This window comes from Bos javanicus, chromosome 11 (assembly GCF_032452875.1).
Source record: "Bos javanicus breed banteng chromosome 11, ARS-OSU_banteng_1.0, whole genome shotgun sequence".
In the NCBI taxonomy this organism is placed as follows: domain Eukaryota; kingdom Metazoa; phylum Chordata; class Mammalia; order Artiodactyla; family Bovidae; genus Bos; species Bos javanicus.
In genome coordinates this window covers 26,110,661-26,123,904 of record NC_083878.1, presented here as the reverse complement: position 1 = coordinate 26,123,904, position 13,244 = coordinate 26,110,661, and the positions used below count along the sequence as shown (strand labels likewise).

Below are 13,244 nucleotides of genomic sequence, written 5' to 3'. Positions count from 1 at the left end.
ACAATTCTGTCAGTTATCTTAAAGCCACACTTGTGGATACATGAATAAGAAATTCAGTGTAGTATATTAACTTTTTATTTATTTATTTTAGCTTTTACTTCTTTTTTTTTTTTAACTTTTTATTTAAACTGAAGTGTGCCATGATCTTCCGCACTTACTATCTGCCTTCACTTAAGTATAGATTTAATTAAGAAACATACATGCCATTTTTTAAAGCTTCAGATTCTAAAAAAAGTAGTCTCTTTTAGTTGATAATTTTAAGACAAAGTTTTAGAAAAATTAGTTTCTCATTCTTTTCCCTAAAATTGGAATCACATGTCAGAATGCAGCCCTTTTATTTATTGCTTTTACTTAGAGACATTAAAACTACATAACTTGTTAAAATTGTAAAGAAACAATGTCTTAATTTTTAAATTTTAAACAATGTCTTAAATTTTAAACCACTCTTCTCACTAATGAGTCCATTAAGTGAATTATTCCAAGTAAATAAGATAATGCATATAAAATACCTGACGATAACAACGTATGCCAGGACCACTTATTTTGATCTTTCTGTATACCAGGCACTGAGCTAAACATTTTATGTTTTAAAATTAATTAGTTAATTAATTTTTGGCTGTGCTGGATCTTTATTGCTGTGTGGGTTTTGTCTAGCAGGGGCAAGTGAGGGCTAATCTCTGGGTGGGGTTCGTGGGCTTCTCGTTGCCATGGCTTCTCTTTTTGCGGAGCACAGGCTCTAGCTCAGTAGTCATGGAGCACAGGCTGAGCTGCCCCACAGCATGTGGAATCTTCCCAGACCAGGGACTGAACCAATGTCCCCTGCATTGGCAGGCAGACTCCCAACTACTGGACTACCAGGAAAGTCTGGGCTAAACACTTCATGACTGCCTCACTTAATTCTTAATTCAGAAAAAAAAAAAAGGAACATTATACCATTTTTTAGATGAGGAAACCAAGGCTTAGGGAGAAGATGTAAGACTGGACCTAAGATTGTATGATTATAAGCAGTTTGTTTTCCCATCAAGAACTTAAGTCTTTGCACAATAAATATTTTAGTGTGAGAAAAACTAGCATTAAAAAGTTAGCATAAAGGCTTCTACTTACCTTGGGTTTTGCCATAGCAAAAATCAATTTCTCTGTTGGTTTGTCCTTTGAATGTGCATTGTTAATGACTACCATAAAATCATCTTGATAACCTCCAAAGGTCATTAGACTCTTGTATACATAGCTGACAATTAACCTCTTCAAAGAGAAGAAAAAAGTACATATGTTACACACTATTTTCAAAGAAAGATGAGAGATGACTAATAATATGTATCTCCATTAAGATGCTGATACAGATGGAAAACTGTAGATGGAAAATATCTGTAATTCCACACAGTTTCAAAAAGCAAAACTTGAATTTGCTGTGTACCAGTAACTATTTACGTAGCATTTACACTGTATTTGTCCTTAAAGATTTCTATCTGTCTGTCTATCTACCTGCCTACCTACCTATCTGGTTGAATCATATGAACCTGATGCTTTTTTAAGGTAAAAAATGGTCAAATATTGGCAAATCCATATAGTTCACCCTGATAGACAGATCTTGATATATGTAAACATAACCAGTATCAAGCACACTACTTCTTTTTTAACTTTCTGCTTCTTTTAACTTAACAGCATGTTATGAACATCTTTCCATGACACGAACATACTTGCTATTGTATAAAATCATTTTAAATGATTTTATAGACATTTGTTTAGATTTTATAGACACAGACATTATTTAACTAATCTATTGAAGAATATTAAAATTTTTTGGTTACTATCTTATTCCAGTGAATATTTTGGGACATATTTCATAATACACATAGAATAATTATTTCTATGGTTATAAACCTCAACAGGTAAAATTGCTATCTCACAAAAGTAAACCTTTCGAAACTCAGAAACATTATACCCATTTACATTTCCAGCATTTTGCGGTTTTGATAACACAGGATACCATCATTTGTTTGAAGCTCTGCCAGTCTGATTGGTGACAAGTAGAATCTCACTGTATTAAACTGAATTTACTTGATGGTGAGATTAACATTTAAAAGTACATTTACTGAATATTAGTATTTCTTCTGTGAACTGCCTTGGCCCATTTGTCTATTGCTGTGTTCATCATTTCTTTACTATCTGGAAAAACAGTTCCTAAAGGATAACAACCCTTTGTCATACATGCAGCAAATACTTTTTCCCAATGTGTTACTAAAACAATTTTTAAAATATAATTCAAAGATGTACAGCCTAAAAGGAAAGGAATCTGTGTATTTAATGATTAGCTTGCAAGACCTGGAGCAGATCATCCCAGTACTGGACACCTCCTCTGCTGCAGGCCAGCAGTGTCAATCTCCTGGTCTGTACATCCATCTCTCAGAATCAACAAACTGGTTTACTTGGCCAAGGGAACTCAATACTGGTGTATAATTTTTGTTGACTTTAAGTCACTGGTTTTATAATCTATCTTCAGATTATTTATTCAAGAACTAAAAGGCATTCAAGAAACATGCCATACCGTGCTAAGTCGCTTCAGTCATGTCCAACTCTTTGTAACCCTATGGACTGTAGCCTACCAGGCTCCTCTATCCATGGGACCCTCCAGGCAAGAACACTGGAGCAGGTTGCCAATGCCCTCTTCTAGGGGATCTTCTCGACCCAGAGATCGAACAGATGTCTCCTGTGGTTCCTGCACTGTAGGCAAATTCTTTACCGCTGAACCATGGGGAAGCCCACTCAAGAAATATAAATGCCTTCGAAAGAGTTTTCAACAGTTATAAGGAGAAACAGTAACTAAAACACTAAAGGATAGTCTCATTTCCAAGAAATTCTCAGTGATTCTGACTATAGCCACAAGTAGGAGAGCCCATGACATCTACCAGGTGAACTGAGCGATCCCTGTCCACCAGGTTAAAAAAGATTTTTTTAAAAGTAATCTGATATATATAAAATATGATAGAAAATAAAGTGAATTTCAGATAAATGAATAAATAGAAATCACAGTTTGACTTTATAGTTAATCATGTAATAACTCTAAAGATACTGTATATGTACAAGTGAATGGGTAAGTGATATTTTGGGAAAGTAAAAAAAATTTTCACAGAAACTTTAGTGAAACTGAACTTAAAATTCTGCTAACTAAAGTTTCTACCTTAATGTTATCTTCAAGAGGTATCTTAATGTTATACCTTAATGTTATCTTCAAGAGATATGTTATCTTAATGTTATTTTGCACAGGAAGCCACCTTCTGAACTCTATAAATGAGTGATCTTTTTACAAATACAACCGTGACTGCAATTTAGTCATGGTATCTTAATATTTTTCTCATACACAATACATAGCCTGTCTAATCTTGTTTTAAAAAATGAAATTGTAATCATGGTTGTATTCATAAAATGACTTCATGATATAGTATTAGGAAAGATATTTTTCTGTGTATAAGAAAAATAAGATTAAGGTATCATTACCTTCTGTTTATGGATAACTGAGCATGGGTGTGAGTCTGAGTGAACCCCGGGAGTTGGTGATGGACAGGGAGGCCTGGTGTGCTGCGATTCATGGGGTCGCAAAGAGTCAGACACGACTGAGCGACTGAACTGAACTGAACTGAGCAATGGAAATAGTTGACTCAATGCAAAACTTAAGGATTTAATCTTACCATGGAGTTGTATTCTAAGATGCTTAAACCATCCTCATGTACAGCCAGCCACATGAATGTACTTCCAAGGGACGATGGGGTTATGGGCTATGAAGAGATGAAAATATACTATATAATAGATGCTAAACAAAGTTACAGAAATGTTTTAGTCTAAATGCAGTATGACATTTCTAACAACAACAGCAACAACATCTTATTAAAAATCTCACTTGAGGAGTAGACAGTGTGGTATAATGGAAAGAATAGTGAATTAGCAGACCCAAATTGGGGTCTTGAATTTGGGTTCGAGACCCAAACCTGTTATTTATTAACGTGTATTTGGATAGGCCACTTAATCTAAGCCCTAGCAGGGTTTGTCTCTCCTTCCTCAGTGTCATGTCACTCCTAACCATTAGTGGTTTCCAGACCTATTGCAACACTGGTTGCGAGTTCCTGAAAGTGTGAGAATAACTTTTCTGAAACTATGGGCTTCTGTATCCCTAGAGCTCAGCTCTCTTTGTTTGGCAAACAAAATTCATAATTACTAAATAATACAAATGAGTGCAAGAGTAAATGAGTGGATGGATGAAGGAATAAAGAGAAGAAAGCAGAGCTAAGGGGCTGTCTTCAGTCTACTGATTAAGCCTTCTGAGTATAAGAAATGATTTTGGCAGGGTAAACTGGAGCAGAAGGGAAAAGACAGAGATGCCGATGGCTCTCCTGCTCTCTCCTCAGTGTCCTTTCATGGTTTTCCTTATATTGTTAGAAATTCCCTTATTTTCTTTTAAAAAGTTGAATATACTAAACCTGGGGTTACAGTTATCAGTTTATATTCTACTAAACTGGATAGCCTCCCCCTACCATTTCTTACTTTTGCAAGAAACAGCTTGGCACCAAAGAATGGCCACTTCCTGGCTACTGTCAAATAGATTCGCACACAATCAGCAGCACTGTGTCCTCGGAGGGCCATCCACCTGGTTGACAGTCGCTGGCAAAGCTGCCTAAAAAAAAAAAGAAAGAAAAGAACAAAAACACAAACAGTGTATCATCCTCCCAAGATAATGCTCTCCTTGAGTCAATCCTAGACACCACTGGGAGACCTACCCAGGGCAAGCTGTGGTTTGGTGGTGCCCATCTTACCACTGTCCACCCCTTGTCCTTCGTGGAGCATTCCTTTCACCAAATCCTCCTATTTGTTAGTGCTCTCAGTATGACCTGGGTTCCCTGCTCCCCACTCCCTTCAGGTAAAAATTTAAAATCTGATAAGCTAACATCAAACTTTTGCATAATTAGCCTAGAATCTCATGGGAATTACTTTCACTTTTAAAGAAGTACAAGAATTGGAGACTGAAGAATGAATCCCCAATGGTGGAATTTAGGTGCTACCACTCCTGGCTCGGAGAGATGCTGGGTACAGGGGAAACCTCTTAAATCATGAAGGCAACCACTTATTCTACAGAGACAATAGACTAATCACAAATGTTTCTATTTTAAAAAATGTCATGGTGAATTGGGTTTGCCTCTATTTTTGAATCTATGCCTTTTTCTTTATAAATAGTTTTCAAAAATCAAAACTCCGAATTAATAGAGTAGAATTAAAAATTTTTATTAAAAAACTTTGTGTAAGAAGATACTTTATTTTTATTCCAATTTGTTTATAATGGAATACCCTAAGAGGTAAAAAAATTTTGGTAAATATTTCATAAAATTAAACCTATTAGCCAATTTTTTCCTTTTATTTATTAGCAACATTAATTTGGAGAAGAATGAATAAGATTAAATAAAAAGATCTTAAGGCAGATTTTTTTCTTACTGAAAAAGTTTAAATCTAGCTATTAAAGTTTCCAGACACATCTCAAATAAAAACAATTATAACCTCTTGGTATTCAACAGTATTTTAAAAATCTTGAGCAAATCATTACATATAATTTTTTTCATCTTTAAAATTTGTACAGAAATATATCACTGAAAAACTAGTGCACATCTGCTCTGTAAATAGTTCTTTACCTTAGCTGTTCTTCAGAAGAGTCATCTCTATACCTTTTAGGATAAAATTTCTCTATGGCTTGTTTTAGAGTTTGATTCGCTTTGCACTGATTAGTAACGTGACCTGCTGGAGTGGAAAAAGGTCTTTCAAAATCTCCAATCTCCACCTAATTGGAAACCCAAAAAAGAGAAAATAGAGGATATTTTAAAAGAATTTTTAGAAAGAAAATTAGTTTTATTTTTTTCTAAACACTGTAACATACAACATATAAATCTATTTGTCGTGATTGTGTGATTATGGAATTTGTAATCATATAAAAATACAATTATTTAAATCTAAACTTCATGTGAAGTTTAATTATGAAACAAGTCTATAATTTAAGTATTCCATGTGGGCTTCCCTGGTGGCTCAGCTGGTAAAGAATCTGCCTGCAAAGCAGGAAACCCAGGTTTGATTCCTGGGTTGGGAAGACCCCCTGCAGAAGGAAATGACAACTCACTCCAGTATTCTTGCCTGGGAAATCCCTTGGACAGAGGAGCCTGAAGGGCTATTGTCCATACAGTTGCAAAGAGTTGGGCACGACTGAGTGACTAACATGATACGATATAGTTTCATTTCTACGTTAATCATCCTAGGTCAAAATCTGACAGTACCATATTTGCTCAAGGTCACTTAACTCTACTATTGCCTGTAACAACACTAGATAATTTTTCATTTTAAAGGTACAATTTTGGTTGGTGAAAATAAGGCAAAAATAGAAGTTAGAAATAAAAAATAGATATAAAGCTATGAAAAATCTTTTTAAAGTATTACTTTCACTTTTTAAGGGTCTCTACTGAATATAATGGGAGCAAGTACTACATTCTCATCACTTCCTAGATTTTCTCCATAAATGTGACTGTACGCATCCCCTCAAACTATTGGTCAGTATTTTTTTGGAAACAAAGCCCTTCATTGCCTTTTTTCCCTGAATGACAGAATGTTCAATCCTTACTTCTATTAACAGACTATACAGATGCCACCCCTCTACCAACACATCAAACCATTCATCCATCCATCCTTCCCTCTCTCCAACCACTCTCCCACCCATTCATTCATCCAAACCTGTACTGAGTTCTCATTGTATGTCAGGCACTGTGCTAATTTATATGAGAAAGAAAAAGGTTGAACACAGTTCCTGTCCTCAAAGAGTTTACGGTCTAGTAGAGGAGACTGAAGAATAAATATATACTTGTGATAAACTGTGTTAAGTGCTTTCTTTGTACATGGTACCAAAGAGGGTTCAATGAGCGAGATGGGGTGGGAGGCACATACAAAGGACCTCAGATCAGATCAGATCAGTCGCTCAGTCGTGTCCGACTCTTTGCAACCCCATGAATCGCAGCACGTCAGGCCTCCCTGTCCATCACCAACTCCCGGAGTTCACTCAGACTCACGTCCATCGAGTCAGTGATGCCATCCAGCCATCTCATCCTCTGTCATCCCCTTCTCCTCCTGCCCCCAATCCCTCCCAGCATCAGAGTCTTTTCCAATGAGTCAACTCTTTGCATGAGATGGCCAAAGTACTGGAGTTTCAGCTTTAGCATCATTCCTTCCAAAGAAATCCCAGGGCTGATCTCCTTCAGAACGGACTGGTTGGATCTCCTTGCAGTCCAAGGGACTCTCAAGAGTCTTCTCCAACACCACAGTTCAAAAGCATCAATTCTTTGGTGCTCAGCCTTCTTCACAGTCCAACTCTCACATCCATACATGAACACAGGAAAAACCATAGCCTTTGGTTTTTCAAAGGTCCAACTAGATGGACCTTTGTTGCCAAAGTAATATTCCTGCTTTTCAATATGCTATGTAGCTTGGTCATAACTTTCCTTCCAAGGAGTAAGCGTCTTTTAATTTCATGGCTGCAGTCACCATCTGTAGTGATTTTGGAGCCCAGAAAAATAAAGGCTGATACTGTTTCCACTGTTTCCCCATCTACTTCCTATGAAGTGATGGGACCAGATGCCATGATCTTCGTTTTCTGAATGTTGAGCTTTAAGCCAACTTTTTCACTCTCCTCTTTCACTCTCATCAAGAGGCTTTTGAGTTCCTCTTCACTTTCTGCCATAAGGGTGGTGTCATCTGCATAGCTGAGGTTATTGATATTTCTCCCAGCAATCTTGACTCCAGCTTGTGTTTCCTCCTGTCCAGCGTTTCTCATGATGTACTCTGCATATAAGTTAAATAAACAGGGTGACAATATACAGCCTTGATGAACTCCTTTTCCTATTTGGAACCAGTCTGTTGTTCCATGTCCAGTTCTAACTGTTGCTTCCTGACCTGCATACAAATTTCTCAAGAGGCAGATCAGGTGGTCTGGTATTCCCATCTCTTGAAGAATTTTCCACAGTTTACTGTGATCCACATAGTCAAAGGCTTTGGCATAGTCAATAAAGCAGAAATAGATGTTTTTCTGGAACTCTCTTGCTTTTTCCATGATCCAGCGGATGTTGGCAATTTGATCTCTGGTTCCTCTGCCTTTTCTAAAACCAGCTTGAACATCTGGAAGTTCACGGTTCACATATTGCTGAAGCCTGGCTTGGAGAATTTTGAGCATTACTTTACTAGCGTGTGAGATGAGTGCAATTGTGTGGTAGTTTGAGCATTCTTTGGCATTGCCTTTCTTTGGGATTGGAATGAAAACTGACCTTTTCCAGTCCTGTGGCCACTGTTGAGTTTTCCAAATGTGCTGGCATATTGAGTGCAGCACTTTCACAGCATCATCTTTCAGGATTCGAAATAGCTCAACTGGAATTCCATCACCTCCACTAGCTTTGTTTGTAGTGATGCTTTCTAAGGCCCACTTGACTTCACATTCCAGGATGTCTGGCTCTAGGTCAGTGATCACACCATCGTGATTATCTGGGTCATGAAGATCTTTTCTGTACAGTTCTTCTGTGTATTCTTGCCATCTCTTCTTAATATCTTCTGCTTCTGTTAGGTCCATACCATTTCTGTCCTTTATCGAGCTCATCTTTGCATGAAATGTTCCTTTGGTATCTCTGATTTTCTTGAAGAGATTCCTAGTCTTTCCCATTCTGTTGTTTTCCTCTATTTCTTTGCATTGATCGCTGAAGAAGGCTTTCTTATCTCTTCTTGCTATTCTTTGGAACTCTGCATTCAGATGCTTATATCTTTCCTTTTCTCCTTTGCTTTTCACTTCTCTTCTTTTCACAGCTATCTGTAAGGCCTCCCCAGACAGCCATTTTGCTTTTTTGCATTCCTTTCCATGGGGATGGTCTTGATCCCTGTCTCCTGTACAATGTCACGAACCTCAGTCCATAGTTCATCAGGCACTCTATCTATCAGATCTAGGCCCTTAAATCTATTTCTCACTTCCACTGTATAATCATAAGGGATTTGATTTAGGTCATACCTGAATGGTCTAGTGGTTTTCCCTACTTTCTTCGATTTAAGTCTGAATTTGGCAATAAGGAGCTCATGATATGAGCCACAGTCAGCTCCTGGTCTTGTTTTTGCTGACTGTATAGAGCTTCTCCATCTTTGGCTGCAAAGAATATAATCAATCTGATTTCAGTGTTGACCATCTGGTGATGTCCATGTATAGAGTCTATTCTTGTCAAATTACAACAGAATCTTCTACAGAGCTCAGATTTCCTTAGTGTATTTCATTTATCTCTGCAAAAACTACTCTGAGGAAGTGATCAGAGGTATTATTTACTTTTCCTTTTATAGATGGAGAAATTATACTTTTCAGTTAGTAAAGCACTCAGAATTTTCTAGATGTATTGTTTTACCTTTCTACTCCTTTTAAAAATTCACCTAAAACATTAGAAGTATGTATCTCCAAAGAATGTGATAATTTTTCCTCGAGATAATTTTTTCTTTCTCCACAAAATTAAAAGTTAAGAAAACAAACTTAAATTTTAGCAAAAATGAGAGTGATTTTAACAGAGCATCTGTGATGTTAGAGAATCAAAGCCTAGATAAGCAGATAATCAAAGCCTAAATAATCAAAGCCCAGCACATGATAAGAAATTACTCTTAATCCTATCACCAAGACAATATGTGACTTACTTCTTTCCTCAGCTTTTTATCACTGCAAAAAGGGAATACTTAGTGCAGTATGAACACTTTAGCGTCTGAAGATCATAAAGTTACTATGAAAGTAAACTAAATTATCAACTATTCATGCATCCAAGGACATGATGGAGAATGGACTGTGTGTAAAGCACTGTGCTAGACACAAAGATGAATAAGGAGAGCCCTTGCTTTCAGGAAGCCCCCTGGGATCAGAACAGTAATAGATACGTGCAAGGCATTACCGAAGCCTTAAGAGGAACATTTAACCCATCCAGGAAGAATTCAAGAAGGGTTTCTGGTATGAGTGACACCTAAGATAAAAATGAAAGGATCAGCTGAAGTAAACAGGTAAAGGCATGGGAGTAGAGATGTCTAAACAGAGGAGACAAACAAGTAAAGCATAAGAGGAAAGAATAAGTGAATCATATACAACTCAGGACCATAAAGTTCAAGGTAGAGAGTATTAAGAGATCAGGTTGGCGAGGCAAGAAGAGTTCAGATCATGACAGTCCTTCCATATAAACAAGGGAATGACACAGTGATTCACATTTTTTTCTGTATCTCCATTCCAGTTCCAGTTATCAGTGCTGCCTGACAAACCACCATGGCACGGTTTCTAGGCCCAACCTTAGGAAAACGGCAGCTTCCACATACTGTCTCTTCTGGGACATTGCTCTTGTCACCCTGCCACCGTTCTGTGAGGAAGCACAAGCAGACACTTGAAGAGGGGACAAGCAGGTGTTCCAATTGACATAAGTTCCAAATAACCGCCGGCATCAGCCACCAGATGTGCGAGTGAACAAACCTTTCAGATGATTCCAGCCCTAAGCTAGAGAGTCACAACCAGTCACAACCTCTTAAGTTATGCCTACTGATCCCATATGAAGCAGAGACAAGCTGCCGTTACATATGCCTGCCCTAATTGTTATCTGGGGCCAAGTCTTGGAGTCATTTATTATGCAACAACAGGCAACTGGAACTATCTCTCTAGATTCTGCTTGGAGAATAAAAGTATGTGGGGGACCAGACCAGAGAAAAGTACATTAGTTAGAAGCCTGATGCAGAAGAGTAGGCAGGATATGATGATGGTCTGAACCACAGCAATGGCAGTCAGCATGGAGAGGAGGGGACAGGGTCCCGGAGACTGGGGGGGAGGGAGAGGGAGGGCAGAGGCAGAGGTGATTCCTGGATTTGAAGCTTGCTTGGCAGATTGTGGAAAATTCTTAAAGAGATGGGAATACCAGACCACCTTATCTGCCTCCTGAGAAATCTGTATGTAGGTCAAGAAGCAACAGTTAGAACTGGACATGGAACAACACACTGGTTCCAAATTGGGAAAGGAGTGTGTCAAGGTTGTATATTGTCACCCTGCTTATTTAATGTATATGCAGAGTACATCATGTGAAATGCCAGGCTGGATAAAGCACAAGCTGGAATCAAGACTGCCAGGAGAAATATCAATAACCTCAGATACACAGATGACACCACCCTTATGGCAGAAAGCAAATAATAACTAAAGAGCCTCTTGATGAAAGTGAAAGAGCAGAGTGAAAAAGTTGGCTTAAAACTCAACATTCAGAAAACGAAGATCATGGCATCCAGTCCCATCACTTCATGGCAAACAGATGGGGAAACAATGGAAACAGTGAGACACTTTATTTTTCTGGGCTCCAAAATCACTGCAGATGGTGACTGCAGTCATGAAATTAAAAGACGCTTGCTCCTTGGAAGAAAAGTTATGACCAAGCTAGACAGCATATCAAAAAGTTGAGACATTACTTTGCGGACAAAAGTCCATCTAGTCAAAGCTATGGTTTTTCCAGTAGTCATGTATGGATGTGAGAGTTGGACTATAAAGAAAGCTGAGCACCAAAGAATTGATGCTTTTGAACTGTGGTGTTGGCAAAGACTCTTGAGAGTCCCTTGGACTGCAAGGAGATCAAACCAGTCCATCCTAAAGGAAATAAGTCCTAAATATTCATTGGAAGGACTGATGCTGAAGCTGAAAACTCCAATACTTTGGCCACCTGATGTGAAGAACTGACTCACTGGAAAAGACCCTGATGCTGGGAAAGACTGAAGGCAAGAGGAGATGCAGGTGACACAGGATGAGATGGTTGGATGGCATCACCAACTCGATGGACATGAGTTTAAGCAAGTTCAGGGAGTCGGTGATGGACAGGGAAGCCTGGTGTGCTGTAGTACATGGGGCTGCAAAGAGCTGGACATGACTGAACTGAACTGAACTGGCAGATTGAACAGAGGCAGTGTCACGGTGAAGATGCGAATGTGAAGAAAGAAAAAGGAAGATGATTAGCTCCTGATATGCTGAACTTAAGGAGCCCATGAAAGCAACATGAGTTGAAGAAAAGATTTGAGAATCATGGGCATAGGTGGTAGATAAAATGAAGAGAATGACTAAGATGTCCTGAGATGGTAGGAGTGAGAAGGCCAAAAACCCTGGGGAATCTAAGCCAACAACACTACATTTTCCCTTAATTAAAATGTGCAGAGACCCAGGTGGAGTAGAGACTGTGCACTGCCTTTCATGACCATTCTCTTATCTTTCTGAGTAATAAAAGCTTTGAATTTTTTAAGGCTCATTGCTGCCCAGCTGAGACCACATTTTCTAGTCTCTCTTGTAGGTTGGGAAGATCAGGTGACTTAAGTTTGACCAAAGAAACATAAATGGAAACGTTCTATATAACTGCTAGGAAGATTCTCAAAAGCAGGAAGGCATGCCCTTCTTCAGTTCTTCCTCCATTCTGATGCCTGGAACACTGATGTAATGGCTGGTGCTCTGGCAGATCCCCAGGACCATGAAAATGACGGCAGAATGGAGGAGAGGACAAAGCACACGTCCCTCTTGACTGTAGACACACCAGAATGCTTATCTCCCCCTGGGGAGGGGAAGATTTCTCCCCACTACCCATCTAGAGAACTTTAACTTGGTCTAATAATTATACTGACACCGGACAGATTATCAGGAGAAATTAACCAATTGAATGCACAGAGGTCTCATAGATATGCTATATGCATGCTAAGTCGTTTTAGTCGTATCTGACTCTTTGTGACCCTATGGACAGTAGCCGCCTTGGCTCCTCTGTCTATGAGATTCCGTAGGCAAGAATACTGGAGTCGGTTGCTATGTCCTCTTCTAGAATCTTCCCAACACAGGGATCGAACCCATGTCTCTTACATCTCCTGCATTGGCAGGCAGTTTCTTTACCCACTGAGCCACCAGGGAAGCCGGCTTATAGATACAAAACCCCTGAAATGACCAAAGCAAGCTATTTATATATCATTTTTAGACAAAGAAACAATTATTTACCAAGATCTAACAAAACGAAAAGGCTTGTGTTTGGGGTGGAAGACTAGTGAAGCAGTAACTGTTTATACAGCTTTCTTAGCCTTGAATTCCCTAACTGCTGACAAGGATGCTTTCTATCCTCCTCCTAGAGGGAGGACACCTTCACATGGGAGATTTATTTTCAGCTTTTAGGGCAAAAGAG

The 13,244-nt window shown here is 38.6% G+C and overlaps 1 protein-coding gene across 6 annotated transcripts in view; it reads right to left on the bottom strand.

Annotated features, from left to right (window-relative positions):
- The window catches only part of PLEKHH2 (pleckstrin homology, MyTH4 and FERM domain containing H2), a 524,875-nt gene that overhangs the window by 420,364 nt on the left and 91,267 nt on the right, over positions 1-13,244 (bottom strand). For 4 of the 6 annotated variants that reach the window (XM_061432220.1, XM_061432218.1, XM_061432217.1 and 1 more), the window contains 4 exons: positions 5,673-5,818; positions 4,537-4,666; positions 3,687-3,773; positions 1,105-1,242 (listed from right to left, as the gene is read on the bottom strand). In XM_061432220.1, the coding sequence (XP_061288204.1) occupies positions 1,105-1,242; positions 3,687-3,773; positions 4,537-4,666; positions 5,673-5,818 (501 nt within the window). Of the gene's footprint in view, positions 1-1,104; positions 1,243-3,686; positions 3,774-4,536; positions 4,667-5,672; positions 5,819-13,244 lie in introns of those variants that run through there. The other 2 variants (XM_061432221.1, XR_009739349.1) reach the window with 2 other exon arrangements.